The 15,132-nt window shown below is 43.3% G+C and overlaps 1 protein-coding gene across 1 annotated transcript in view; it reads right to left on the bottom strand.

Annotated features, from left to right (window-relative positions):
• Positions 1 to 15,132, bottom strand: part of DENND3 (DENN domain containing 3) — a 1,010,513-nt gene that overhangs the window by 709,335 nt on the left and 286,046 nt on the right. The window contains exon 6 of the mRNA XM_069621709.1: positions 1,420 to 1,539. Within this exon, the coding sequence (XP_069477810.1) occupies positions 1,420 to 1,539 (120 nt within the window). The remainder of the gene's footprint in view (positions 1 to 1,419; positions 1,540 to 15,132) is intronic.

The raw sequence follows: 15,132 nt of genomic DNA, 5'->3' as shown, positions 1-15,132 counted from the left end.
GCCGGGCTGTTACCCACCCTGTCCCCCATTCCAGCCCTTGGAACAGGGGATTAACGCCATATTGGAATTGTTCAGTTGTTCAATTTGATAGAAAGACTACTTCAGTTCCCTGTGCTTGTCCAATTACATGATGACAGTCCCAAGGGCAGCAATAGAAGAGAGCATGCATGGAGAAAAAAAGAAATCACACGCCTGCCTTAATCAGCACAATGCAGAATTGAATACAATTACGCAGTTTATGTTTTTTTTTTTTTTAAATGCAGAATTCGCCATTTTTAAATCCAAGGTCATTGCTGGAACCCATTACGATCTAACCCAGCAAACTGCTATCGGTTCACAATGAAAGCTGCCTGTGGATGTGAGGGGAAGATGTGACAACGCAAAATCTCATTTGGGGGCTTGGAGCCGACAGTTGGAGGAGGAGGATGTCTGAGCTTATGCAAGTCTTTTTTCCTCACTCCTCTGCATAAGCCTGCCCTTGCCTTGGTATGTGATGGTTCTGACCACGGCTGTGGTTTCAAAAGGGTTCATTCCATAGTAGGCAGGGGTCAAGTCCTACAAATAAAAGTGGGGGAACTCATCAACAAATACAATGGGATGTGATGTCGCCAGAAATTACCATATGAAGGTTAAATATGCACATTTTATTAAATTGGCTTTGCATAACCACCCACATTGTGAATGACGAATGTCATTTGCCTTTCATAAATACAACACACACACACACACACAAAACCAAGCGAGGCTATTTTGTTCTAATAGTGTTTTTGAAAACGTTAAACGGTGTGCATGTTTTAAACACCAAGAACCAAAACAAATGTTTTCCCTGGAACTTGCAGTACCGAAATGGGACGTTCTTCTTTAGTTGTTTGTTATTTTTTCATCAGGACAGTGGTTTCATCGCCGAGGTCGGCTTTAATTCATAAATTCAAGGATGACTTTCAATGTTTGTCATTTTAGCTTGGGGCGGGGGCGGGGGGTCCGGGGTCTGAGGCCACCTTCTGAAAAAACGTGGGTGGACTCAGTCCACACACGTGTACCCTCGACTTTAACCCTGATAGTAGGCCACCCAATAAATGTTCTCTCAATTGAAAAAGCAATCTCCAACCAAACAGAATAAAATCAGGGAATCCTTTTGAAAAAGCCTGAGACAGTCGGCGATGCAATGACACTGAAATCAAGAAGAAAGCTGTATTAGTCAGTTTAAGCTGTTTAATCCTCTCTTGGTTTAAGAAAGCTGGTTTGGCAACAAATTCATTTTTCAATGCTTCCATTATTCACAACATTGATTTTTCTTCCGCTTTTCATTACTTGGTGCGGGCATCCGATACATGGATGCTGAAGGTTTGAAAACAAATATTAAAGAAAGAAATACACCAACAGTTAATAAAAGCCATCTATAACAAACAAGTATATTACCTTTAGAACTTGGTCAGGTGTGAAGCACAAAAGTGGAATGTGAAGATCCAAGTCGGTAACTGTGCTGTCCGGGTCCATTCTTGATGGAAATGCTACATACAGTGGCCTTATATTGAATACCTAAAGGAACAGATGAGGAACACGGACACTTCATAAAAGGGATGCCAAAACACTTAGGTAAACATCTACACCAAAGCACTTCATCAGTAATGGGGGGCTGCTAATAGGAGAATACATAGCAATTTGATCTGATAACCAAAGAGCTGCACAACAACTATACATCAATATAAATAATAATAGATACTATAATTGATAGAGACTTTGCAAATAAGAAAACAGTTTTTATAGTATTTAGTATAGTATTTATTTATTTGTATAGCGCACCAGGTGTTATGGAGAATTCTCTTACATGGCTAATTTCCCAAACCAAGTGAGTCCCCCAGCAGCTTTGCTGGATTTTTGGGGTTTGTTTTTTTATCCTGCTAAGAGTGAGACTCTTTTACTCCCACTCTTAGGCATGATTTGAGATATGTCTCTGACTATTTGTGCGATTTTGGGCTATGGGGTCTTTTACTCCATAGGGTATCATCTGTTTTTTGTGTATGTGTTACACAGCACCCTCAGTGCAGTAACACAGGGGTGTCATAGTGACCCCCAAAAATAGACTCCATACCCTAGGAATGACTACTGTCTCCCAGGACATGTAAAGTCACCATTGACTTTACTAGTCTTAAATTGTGAACATAGCCAGTACAAACCATCATATTGTGGAAGTACTGGAAGGGTTTAATTATATTGCCCCTGGGTCTGTTTTCAAGGGGGCACTGTTCAGTCCCGCCGTGTCGAGGTTCTGGCTGGTGGCAGTGGTTACCACGCGAAATATTCCACCGGAATATTTCCTATGGGATTTTCCCATTGATTTTAAACGCACCACTTTTTGGTGCAATGTTAGAGATACTGCTGGTTTATTTATTTAATATTATATTCACGGTTGGGTCTTTTTGCCAGAACTCTTTCCTAAAATGGCATTCATGTCCGTCTCTGTAACTCTGACCGAGGTCGAGCCCTTTGTTCCACTTTTTGGCGGGCTTCTCCACAGAATCCCTACAAATGGTGTCACTCTGTCTGGGTTCCACATGATGTGGGGGGAGGGGAATGGGCACCCTGGACTGCGTTGCCTTAGCAACCCAAGTCACACTCTATTCTGATTGGCCCAGTGGTGAGCCGCCCGGCTCACCACTTAGCATGTTTGAGTGACAGCTAGGCTGTTGAATGGGGGTTTTTCTGCATAAAAGCAGGGCTTTTGGGACTGGAACTTCAGACGTCGCCACAGGACCTAGGAATCCGAAGAGGGAAGTAGCTGAGCCATCTGCAACAACGACACCACCGATGGAGCCCTGCTGCAACGAACTCACCACTTTCCCAACGACGAGAGAAGATCTTCTGCTGGACTAGTCCTCTTCCTCTGAGCTGGTGGGACCAACCAGTTTGCCCTTTTGCCTTCCAAAGATGTCTCTTAGTCGAATCGCCCGTGCCAAGCACCCCGGCGGCCGGATAGCCAAACTTCACCACTTTGACCGCGAATAAAAGGAACTTACCTTTTACCGACGAACTCCGTGGCTGGTTTCATCCCTGTGCAGTGCATCGACTCCGCGTTTCCTCTGTAACGAGATCCTCTCTTCCCCTGGTTGAAACAACGAACTGCAACCACTGCCAGGAACAACTGCCACCGCTGGAGCTTCCTCTCTCTTTAAGGTACTGTGTCCTGCCTGGCCTCCCTTTCTTCGGTTTGCCCAAGGTGACCCTTAAATCCTTGGGTTTCCAACTGGGTTGGCCCCAGACCCAACTTTATCTTCTTGAATCGCCCCAACCTCTTTTGAACATTCTGCAAAGACTTTGTGCATTTTCAACCGTGTGATCCTGGGCACATTTTGCTTTGCTCCATTTAAAGTGGGCCTGGCCTATGAACTTTGGCTCTACAGTGTATACTGACTTTATTCCCTTGCTGAGAACTCCTAAGTGTTGGGACCCGTTTTATTTCTATGCTCTACCCTTTTTCTCTCCCTTTAACCTAACTATTGAAGTGCCATCTAGGTTACACGCTAAACATCTGTTTTAACAAATAGTGGTGTTTTAACTCGGATTTGTCTAATAGTTATCAAGGGAGGTGTTTATACTTTATCTGACTGTGTTTGAACTTGCTTTTGATTTAGAGTGCTAGTGTGTTTTTAAAGTGTGTGTTAAATAAATAATTATATACTTTTGATACAAAGCTCTGGTCAGTGTTTGCTTGTTCCACTGTGTTTTTAGCCCTATTGTGTATACTCTATATACTGCCTTACTCTTCTTGAAAGAAGTCTAACTGCTCAGCCACTGCTACCAGGTAAATCTGGGTGGTGCAGACTGCTACCAATTGGGTTTACTGCTTACTCCTGTAGTCTTAATCTTTTTGCAGTGGTCCCCAAGGGAACTGCACAAGATTATGCCTAACACCAGGCCCATAGGCATCCGGGCGCATATCTTGGTACAACATAGGTGCAAGTTAGACAATTACAGTTACAGAAGGTTTCATAAGATTATTCATGAAGTGAACATGGGTTACAGTGAGGATAAAGATGTGGGAGAGCAGAAACGGCAAGATAAATACAGTAAATAGTAAGCACAATATACAAGGAAGTTATTGGTGTTATTGAGGGTGACCACTAAACAGACTATTATATCGAGGTCAATGTATAAAAATACAACAGTGTATTAAAATTAAAAGATGGATTTTAGGTGCAGGAGCAAGTATGGGTTAGTCTTGTGTGGAGGATAGCCAGAGTTTAGCTTTATGTTTGAATAAGGTTAAGATTCAGATCTGATGGTTAGTGGAAGCGAGTTCCAAAGTTTGGAGGCAAGAACTGGGAAGCTCACACCACCAGCTTTCTGAAGTTTGTATCTGGGGATGGTCAAGCAATGTGCTTGAGCTGATCTAAGTGGCCGGGTGGGCACATACTGAGAGAAGCGAGAGGCTAGGTAGATAGGGGCCTGGTTCTTCACACATTTGTGTGTGAGGGCGAGAGATTTCAGAGATATTCTTTGTGTTACTGAAAGCCAGTGTAGACTCCTCCTTGTTTCGGAGATGTATACTGATTTGGGGATGTTGAGGGCCGCTCTAATGGCATTATTTTGAGTAACCTGGAGTTTATGTAGGTTACGTTGGTTAGTCCCTTGATATAATGCATTGCAATAATCAAGTTTAGACATAACCAATGTCCTGCCAGAGTAATGCAGTTCTGTGTGGAAAGGAAGCGGCGGCATGCTGTGATGAGCTTGCCTGTGTACGCAGAGGCAGAGACAACAGCATTAGTTTGTCTATTGAGTTATAACGTAGAATCAAGATAGATGCCTAATGTTTTGGTGTCAGAGGATTCTTTGATGGAGTTGCCATCAATATGGAAGGTTTTGAACGATGGGTCAAGACTATTCAGTCGCTGTTGGGATCCTAGGATGAGAAGCTCTGTCTTGCCATCGTTAAGACAGAGCTCATGTTGGGCCATCCAGGCTTGAATTGGTAGATGTTGTTCAATGCTTTAGAGTCAACCTTGTAATCACCAGCGATGGGAATGAGTATCTGGGTGTCGTCGGCGTGGTTAGTGTAGGTGAAACCCAGATAATCAAGTACATCAAACAAAGGTTTGGTGAATACATTATAAAGCGTTGGTGAGACATAGGAGCCTTGTGGCACCCCACATGGCACTGGTGTCGGATCCGCGGATAAAGTGGGTGAGAATACTTTCATGTGTCTGTTGTCCAGGATGGCACTGATCCATTTGGTGGCTTTATCAGAAAAGTGGGCAGCTGATTTCAGGTGACGACAGAGGGTTTGGTGATTGACCAAGTCAAAGGCTGCCGATAAGTCAAGGAGTAATAGTAGGGCCAATTTGCTATTGTCTTTTAAGTCCTCAATTTGAGTTTTGAGATCTAATAGGGCTGTTTCTGTCCCGTGCTTGGGTCTAAATCCGGATTGTCTGGTGTAGAGTAAATTATTAGTTTCTAAGTACTTCTGGATCTGTAGATATGCTGCTCAGTCCGATATGTTTAGAAGGAACGGGACCGTAGTGATGGGTCTGTAATTAGTTGGTATGCAGGGGTCGAGGGTAGGTTTTTTCAGCAAGGAAATGACCCAAGAGTCCTTGAGATTGTCAGGGACAATGCCCGACTGAAATGAGGAATTGATAAAGGTGGTGATGAACGGGGCAAGTTCATGCGCAGATTCCTTGATGATAGGGGCAGGACAGGAGTTGCCCGGGCAATTGGAAGGTTTCCATTTGCTAATGATGCTTTCTACCTCTAGAATGGTAAGAGGAGCAAAGCTGAACGGTGTATGAGTGAATGTGGGGGTAGTAGTCTTAATGATCGAGAGTTTAGATTGGGAATTGGTTTGTAGGCAACTTTGCTTTGCATTAATTTTAGACTGTAGGGTAGTTATTTTGGTGAGGAGGGCTTTTTGAATATTGTTGCACCACGTGCTGTCTTTGCTGCAATTATCGGGATGGACGAGGGGGATTCTAGTTCTTTAAGAATTTTGAATAACTCCTTCGTGGTAGATTCTGCTTGAGAGATACATTGGTTGTACGTCTCTTTTTTTGCTTGTACAATCGCTTCCTTGTAATTAAGAGCTGCTATGAAGAGGTTGTCTTTATTGGTCTCGCATGGGAGACTTTTCCAGAGAGCTTCTGTGTTACATTTTTTCTTTGCGTAATACTCTCAGCTGTGGGGTGAACCATGTGTTCAGGTGGGCATGCTGTTTAGAATTCCTTAATTTGAGAGGTGCTTTGGTATTGATAGCTTTGAGTAGGGATTGCTTAAAGATGTCCACTAGGACTGTTGGGTCATCATGCAGTGAGGCACAATTATTAAGTATCGGCAAGATGAGAGGGAGCAGTTTGTCCCTGGTGATGTCCTTTTTGTTTCTTGTGGGTATGGAGGGTGCAATATTCGGCTTGGGACGTGGGTCATTGGCAGGTATGAATTCTCACACAATGTCATACATACCTTAATTGCATTTGCACGTAAAGCTCAGACTGGATCAAAAAACACTAGCTGGAAGATAAAACCTAAAGCAATTGTACTGCGGTGAAACAATCTGGCATCTTTCCTTGATAGAGGTTTATAAGGTCCTGTTTTCTACTTTTGAATAAAAGTAATACCACATTAACACTTTCCATTAATCAGACAGACGCTTGTACTTATGATCCAAGTGAAAGACCAGTTGATGGGAAGCTGGCGAACATGTCACTCACTTCAGGAATATGTTCTAAAAGATTTTTCATTGCAGTGGTTTGGTTTACCGAGTATTGTGTTTGATACAGAGGTAAGCACCGGGTACACACCACTCTGGTGCAGACAGACCCCAGACTAAGTGCACCTCACTGATGACACCCAATAAAACCGAAGCATGCCTGGGAGTGCTTGTGATTTTGTGCAGAGGGGTTGTGACCTAGCAGTCAGACTAGGCTGCACCTTTTGGGGTGGGGACAAGCCGGATTTGTATATGAACGTGTCCCTTTTATTATTGTTGTGTAGTGCCTGCTGTGATGTGATGTAGATGGTGATGTCACGTGGAGTGTTGATGAGTGAATGCTGGAATTTTCTGTGTGTGGACCTTTGTTTTTGCACCTTTTGGAACTGTGTGTTAGGAACCTGGGAAGGAACTATGAAAGACCTGCTGAGAAGACAACCTGTTTGTACCTTATATTGAGCTGTTATTGTGATGGCTAGAGTTAGAGTTTTGACACAACCGTGGATTTCTTTTTATATTGACATCCTGACGGACCCATTTTAGATTTGTGTTGAGGCAGGGAAACCTCTCTTAGCATTATGGCTAGTGAGGCCTTTCCCCAATCCTACTTTAATTTGAATAAAAGTCTGTAGCAACAAAAACGCCATGTGCGCCCATCTCTCACTACTGCACATTCACACTTCTAATGCGATGGCATAAACGAGGATAAGGGTGACAATTAATTGCGGTCGTGTGAACAATAAGGTCGGAAAAGCCTTTGCCTGAACAAGTAAGTAGTGCCCAAATGAATATGGCGTTGTTGGAGGCAGGGGGCGAGGGTTTACTGGCCGCATGCTACAAGAGCCAACATGCCACATTGTTCAACAACTTAATAAGTACACTGTATCAGATCCAGCACGCAAAAAATGTTTTGTGAACAACTAAGTACAACATTTTGTGTTGACAAAGGCAGAAGAAATGGTTTGCAGAGTGTTTCATGAATTAATGCAAAGTGTTTGGTGGGTCTGCTGAGCTATGTCAAGTTGCATATTATTTCAGCTAACAAAAGATGCCTCGCCGAGACAGAACAAAAGTCGAAAGTAATTTAAACGCTGAGGGTGTTTTTCCATTTTTTTTGTTTCTTAATGCATGATAAATAAATGATTACGGAAATGAAGTACAGCATTCAGTAGGGGCATTAATGACAAATGGCAATTTGGTTAAGCACATCTTGCCCAAAACGTTGTGTGTTCCCTTTCTTTCTCACCCCACTGTGCGCAGGCAAGGCTGAGAGGTGTGCGTGATACACACCTCCAATCAGAGGCACCAATCAGATACAAACCTCCAATCAGAGGCACGGTGGGAACAAATGGAGGTAGGGGAAAGGGAAGTAAAACCACTGCAGGCCAATTCTCACACTGGCAAAAGTTGGGTCTCAAGCACATGTCCCCATTGTCTCGGGAAAATAGTCAGGGGCAACGTGTTCGTCTTGGAAGCAAGACGACACGGAGCAACACAGGTTCGATCCCTGGGTCTGCGCTTAGAAACCTCTGGGTATTAAGCGCGTTATAAATAACCTATCATATCATATCAGTAGGATGGGTGTGGGGAACAGACTGGTTTTAACTCACTGCAACAGACCAGTCTACTTTCATTCCACAAAAATAACAGCACTCTTTAAGCATGTGATGAATACACATGTCCTGATTACAATTACGCTCATGGTTGTTTTTGGTGACACAACACACACCCCAGCAAATCCAACACATAGAATAGGCTGCAGACATCATTGTGAAGGCACGCCCATGCATGTTCACTCCTGAAAAAACACAACCCGCTAGCAAAAAAGGCCCAAGTCACCGCTTGTAGGTATAACAAGTATTTATTTCTACAAAATACATATGCATCAGCAAATAACTGCTGCCGCCGAACTTTCTGCCAAATTGGGGATGTGCAGCAAGTTAAAAGGACGCCGGCCATCATCGCTGTCGTCATCACATACAGTAAAAAACCTGCGAGGCTGGTGGGTGTGACCCTATACATGGACGGCCCATTCCATAGGGTATACAAGGCCATTGGTCCCAGCCTTCCTGTCTGTCTCTGAACACATGAGTGCTGCTGGGCTTGTCATCCATGATAAAACAAGCCTAACAAGCAATTACTTATTTCACAAACAATGCTACTCTATCACTGTAATGGTGCACCTGGCAGACAGAGAGATGAGCCCAGGGGGAGAGCCAAGATCATACCAACTTGCATACTTCACTCGCTCCCAGATGCGTCAGCAGCATCAAAGGTTCTCCACCCTTTGAGATAAAATGTCATCCCTCCCTGGCACCTCACAGCACAAATCACGTGGCCCGATTGTGAAGGCAAGCTGGCCTTGCTTTCTGATTTTTCAGATCGATTAGGGGGTCTTACAGCTTTATAGCCAGTGGTGTGGGTCTGGTTGGTGCTGTGGTATGTGGGGGTCTTGCGATCAAAGTATTGGAGGGCTGTAACTATCGTGTTAGCGCTGAGCGGTCATTCCATCTGTATCGTAGAATGGTAACTACCAGGATGTGCTCTGCCCCCTCCTCATAGCCTTGCACAGCACATTCCTTCCGGGGCACGGAGGCCTACATACGGCCTCTGAGACAATGGCAGGTTTGCCAAAGCTTGCTCGTGGTGGGGGTTATGTCTATGTGGGCCATGCAAATCTCTAACTTCCACATTTGGTGCCTTTCGCTGCACTTGGGCCTACTAACAAAAAAATGCTGCAAATAACCAAGATGGTGCCTACACTCGCCTCTACTATATAGCTCCTAATGCACGCACTACGCAATCATACACTCTCTTGTGTATACACTGCCACCCCCCTGCTCCCTTGTTGTGCGGTTTACAGTTTGTTTCTCATTCGGAATCGCTTGGGGGGTGGGGGGCGGACACCCTCTCCTTTCTAACACTTGCTATCACCCCACTGTTTTTCTGGGGCAATTTTACTGTAATTTTACATGTGTGCTCTTGTGTGTTGTTTCTGTGTTATCACACCTGTTTATCATTGATGTTACATAACTTTCAATAGAAATGTTGTGCTTAACGTTTAGAAATTCCTTTAGGTATAGGGGCTATATGTGAATTGGAGTGGATAATTGTTACTGGCATCACTATCTATTTCTGGGCCAGACTGATAGATACATATCCGAGGTCCTGTTTTTAATAAGGATTTGCGTCAGATGCTGGTGTGGAGGAAGCAGCGCTCTCTCCCTAAAATGAGAGTTGTGGTATACTAGCAAATCAATCTTCGAGGCACTAAATATCTGCTTTCCGGAATTAACATTGTTTGATACTGATCATGCTACTTTCCTGTGTCCAAGCTTCCATATTCATCCGCTCCAATTAGGAACCATTACAAACGAGTATTGTGCACTTTGGAACAACTGCACGTGTATAAATGGATCCCCAGAATGGGCACAAATAGCGCGCAAATTCTGTGGGCTTCAAATTCCAATGGGCGAAGAAAACAGGGGAGGAAGAACGGACACAAGGTCCGTCAGAGTGTGGAATGCGAGCCAGGTGACTCACAGTAAACACTGCATGTGTGTAGTTCCGTGAGAAAGGCGGCGGGTGGGGCGGGGGTGCCTTATCTTCACGAATCATACCCAGGGGTCTGAAGGATGTGTTCGTTTTCTATTGTGTGGCTCATTATTTATTTTATTTTTTTCATTTTAAAGCGCTGAAGTCCTGAGGCATCAGGGCGCTGTTGCAAACCAGTTACATGGTACATAATCTTAACAGGCGGATAGAAATCCTGCCATGGACATACAGCGAGCAATGCAATGCTAGATATTAAGGCAGAGGGTAATAGTTCACATTATGCATCCTGTGCGCAGGGCTATGGGGGTAGCAATGCATGCAACACTTCTAAATAGAAAAGAAACTGGGGAAAACAGGGGCGTTACATTCTGGCCCACGTCTGCGTATTGTGTGTTGTGAGCTAATTTCTCTGAAATCCTAGATAAATCCAGCTACTTCCACATCTTGTCATTGGCGTCTGTTGATGTATTTACTCCAATGGAATATACTTAACCTATGCTTGACATTTATACCCCAATGCCCACATTAACCTATGACACATGTTTACTTTCATGAATGTTCAGACTACAGTCTTCTGATGGCCACAGATGCCAAGGCACTTCAAAGCCATGGCAATGGAAGTAGGGCGATGTCCAGCTATCAAGTAACATAACTTATTGTTCACAGCTGGCACCTGCAAGACCGGGACACTACTGTCTCCGCAGGATTGCTATTGGGTGGAACAAATGATGGTTAGATCTACAATTAGGTAGATGCTAATGTTTTCCGCTTGACTATCTCACTATAGTGAACTACTCATTTCCTGCAGCAGCTGGATACCCTTTTGATCTTGTCATAGCATATGCCACTGGTTAACATTCGCTGAGTGTATGTTCTCATTCCTCATTAAAGTAGTTACATTATTTCCATCTTTGGATTTAACAATAAGTTCGGATCTGTATTTTTTAGCATTTTCTTATGTTACTATTGGTTTGAGATTTACAAATCCTACTCTGCCCTTTTTGATAAAACTGTGACAACTTGTTAAAAAAAGAGGTTGTTGATTTTTTTGCCGGTAAGAAACTATATCCATCTACAAATTGGCACATTAATTCAATACAAGCATTAATTATCGTTACTGCCAATTTGTTCAGTCATAGACAAAGGTGTAATAGACACTGGAGACCTTTATCGTCTAGACACTTAAGTGGGCTCACAGTGTTTTTCTAATCTTTAAATGCCATCCCATTGTATTTACACACAGAGTACTAGGTTCTTTACACACAAATCAGTTACATAATACAAAGAGTATCTTCATCGGACATGGATTTTGTATTACATACATGTCCGAGTACAGTAGGCGCTACAACTACGCATTCCCCCCTGCCCAAGGTCTCAACAGACTTTCCTTACTTCAAAATACTAAAACGATTTAAGGAGAGTAAAACCACTTGCCGAGCTCATTTTCTTTCAATTCCTTAACTAATACATAGGTGTGAAAACCTAATATTACTGTACTGAGCGCCTCTTATCCCATATTCCCCTCATGTTTCTCCCCACGCATTCATCTTTACACGTCCTATCCTTGGCACCGACTCTTAATTCAGCTGGATTGACAAAACCAGTGTTCTACCCCTGCACAGGGGTTGTGTTACAAATCAATCTGGTAAAAGGCCCCACAATACTAGAGTCCGCTTGAGCACATCTCAAATCCATCACACAACCAATCACCAACATGATCTAGCAACCAGGATTAACTAGCCTAGAATATACCATCACCGTAAATTAAACTGCACATACCAGAATCCTCTATTCACGTATTACTGACAACTGCCTTTGGTTATCATACAAGCACCCACAAAACCACAACTATATCTTACCACCCTTTCTCCTCAGAATTTGTTAGTCTTTTTGCTTGCACACTTTCGTATTCGCATTCTTCCTAATCGTGCCTGTCCTATCTCCCACTCCATCTGATTCTACCTTAACTCTTCTCTCCCCTCAGACCAAGGTCTAGTTACACCAATCTGGGGTCACAATAAGCTCCATTCTCGGACAAGGTTTTGGCGCCGTAAAACCACTATGGTGGTGAAGGGCGTCGCACAAATGCCTAATAACATAACATGATAGACACATTTTGCCACAGTCCTGCAGGAAAGTGGGCTTTCACACAATGTGTAATGTAATACTGCATGGAAGGTGGCACACACCTAATTTGTTAAGTGTTCATGAAATGTACATTGCTTTTTCCTATGGAAAATGTTTTAAATTACTGAGGATCCCCAGTCGGACGACGAGAAATATTCAAACACGTGAATCTATGAAATATCCAATGCTGGAGAAGTCATATTACAGTGTTGTCAAAGGTCACAAGCACAGCAACTGAGTTTCAACAACATTTGAACAGCTTTTCTTGTTTCCCTTTGTCACTAGGCAATCTGTCCTACGCTGATGATGGGCAATATTGTCTCCAACACTGGGATCAAAATCCACAGTTTTAGAAATGGATAAGAGAGGAGTGGTGAAGCTGCCATGGAATACTCTCAGCTAGCACATTAGGTGGAACCCAGATTATGATGGTGATGTTGTTTCCAATTATCCTTGCCATTCCTTGTAATAAAAGCTTATTTTTTAAAATTGTATTTTATTGTTTAAACTGTAGACCTAGATCAAGAGCAGTGGAGCGCAATACAGAGTGTGGGTAGCCAGCATTTGTACTGGTATCTTTTAACAGTAGCGCAGTACTGTGAAGTCTGTGCATCAGTGTGTGCGTCTATTGGAATTAATCCTTGATCAGGTGTTGTTGAAAGAGCCATGTTGTGAGAAATTTGCAAAATTGGAGTATTATGGCAGCATTCCAGACAACAGCAGGATCAAATTCCATAGGTTGGGTGCAATACATTAGAAGTATTGTGTGCGGGTTCTCTCTTTGCAGACGCGTTGTGATTCAAGCGGGTTGGTCAGTGCGCGAGAAGCATGTGCCATCATATGGAGCTTAGCCGCTGGCATGCTACTTGTGAATGCTTTGTATATACATGCAGTCGTGAACAGTATCCTGGCTTGGAGTGGAAGCCAATGTAGTTCACGTAAGATGGGTGTGCTTTGGTAAAATTTCCATGCTCCCGAAATAGGACGTGCGTCAGCGTGGTGGACTGCTTTTAGGGGAGCCAAGTGAACAGCTGGGAGCCCTGTCAGGAGAGCATTTCCCTCATCGATGTGCGAGACCACCAGGCCCTGCACTACTGTCTGGAAGTCTTGCGGCTGGAGGAAGGGTTTGATTTCCCAAAGGTTAGAGATTCTGAGCCAGGCTATTTGAGCCTTCTTGGCTATGTGTTTATGGAAGGACAGGCTGCTGTAAAGTTACCACATCCAGCACAAAACATTGGAGAAAGGGAGCAACCTTGTCGGGTGCGTCCCAGAAACTATTTGTACACATTTTGATGAAGGGAAGTAATACATTGAGAACACAACACCTATGAATCCAATGCTCCCCAGGAACCTAGCCCTTACAGCTCTAAAAAAAAAAAATTAAAAAAATTGAAGCAGCCTAAGTCTTTCTCTGACTCTAGGCCTAGGATAAATGAGGGAGACTGTGGTTTTCCGGCAATACCACATTAAAATATTTTTCGGGCCTTGCATCCCATGTATAAACCCTGCTTGTTCGATTCCCACAAGATCCGGAATGATCAATTTAAGATTGTTGGCCAGTATATGTAAGTGAAGATTTTTATATCTGTGTTAAGCACGTATATGGGTCAGTATTAGGAGCAAGGAGGAGGGCACGAGCCTCATTTTGGAATGAGAAAGATCCTGGCCCCTCCCAAAGAAGCAAGAGGTGAACGATAATGGCAAATCTGTTTGAAATGTTAACGAAGAGGGTCCAAGATGTGTACAGAAAATACCTCATACAAGTTGGTCAAGATGCCATCAAAGGCTGGTGGTTTGTTAAGCTTCAAGTCCAGTAAAGTCCATAGAATCTCTTCTTCATGTCACAATTCAAAGGTACCTATTGAGCAGCAGACGTCTCCGGTAGTGAACATGATTCCAGAATGTTAACTACTGAGTTAGGATTTCCGGCATGGTACAATTCCTTATTGTAGTTCCTAAATTCACACACCTTGTCCACTTCAATAAAAACTATGATGCCATCAGCCTTCCTGATTTCCAATATGTTTACAGGTTTCTCTCTGGCCTGAAGTTTGCAGCAAAACCAAACGTTTTCATGCCTTATTCTCATATTTTTATTTTAATCATGGAATGTTCTACCCTGTTGGCAGTAAATGTGTTCAGATTATATTTTCCTCTCTGGGGCTGGTAAAAAGGCTTTCTGCTAGCCAGTCGATTGAAACTGTAATTCATTCACCCTAAGTTATTTTGTGAGAGTCTTCAGTTTTTTCTCCCTGACTAACATTAGCTGTTTGTTCAATGAGTAAACCTCTCATAGTCACTTTAAAAGCATACAGCCTAATACCCAAAGACAAACGCAGACTCAGGTTTTCCCTAAAAATTGGATATTTCCTGGCCGATCTCCTGAAGTAGCACTGGGTTCTTCAGTACAGGTGGGATAAGCTTCCAGCTTCGTTGGAGCTTCTCAATGTTGACTGAACGCAGGATACAGGACCCCGCTGCATGGTTTGAATAATTCCGATCACCAAAGGTTGATCCCCGTAGATCACAAAGACAATAATCAAGCATACAGTGTGAGTGAGAGATGTAGGAGAATCACTTATATCCGGGATGCATAGGCCTCCAGGAGTCAACCAGGCCAGCTTCCGAACAGAAGACAAAGTCTTACTAGAAGCCTAATTCTGCCCCAGTATGAGCCATTTGATGTACCCCCGTTGCGGTCAATAGCCAAATTGAGATCACATGCAAATATTATAACACCCTTAGCT

This window comes from Ambystoma mexicanum, chromosome 5q (assembly GCF_040938575.1).
Source record: "Ambystoma mexicanum isolate Mex_15411 chromosome 5q, UKY_AmexF1_1, whole genome shotgun sequence".
Lineage (NCBI taxonomy): Eukaryota > Metazoa > Chordata > Amphibia > Caudata > Ambystomatidae > Ambystoma > Ambystoma mexicanum.
The sequence above is the reverse complement of the archived record's forward strand: the minus strand, read 5'-3'. Positions and strand labels throughout refer to the sequence as shown.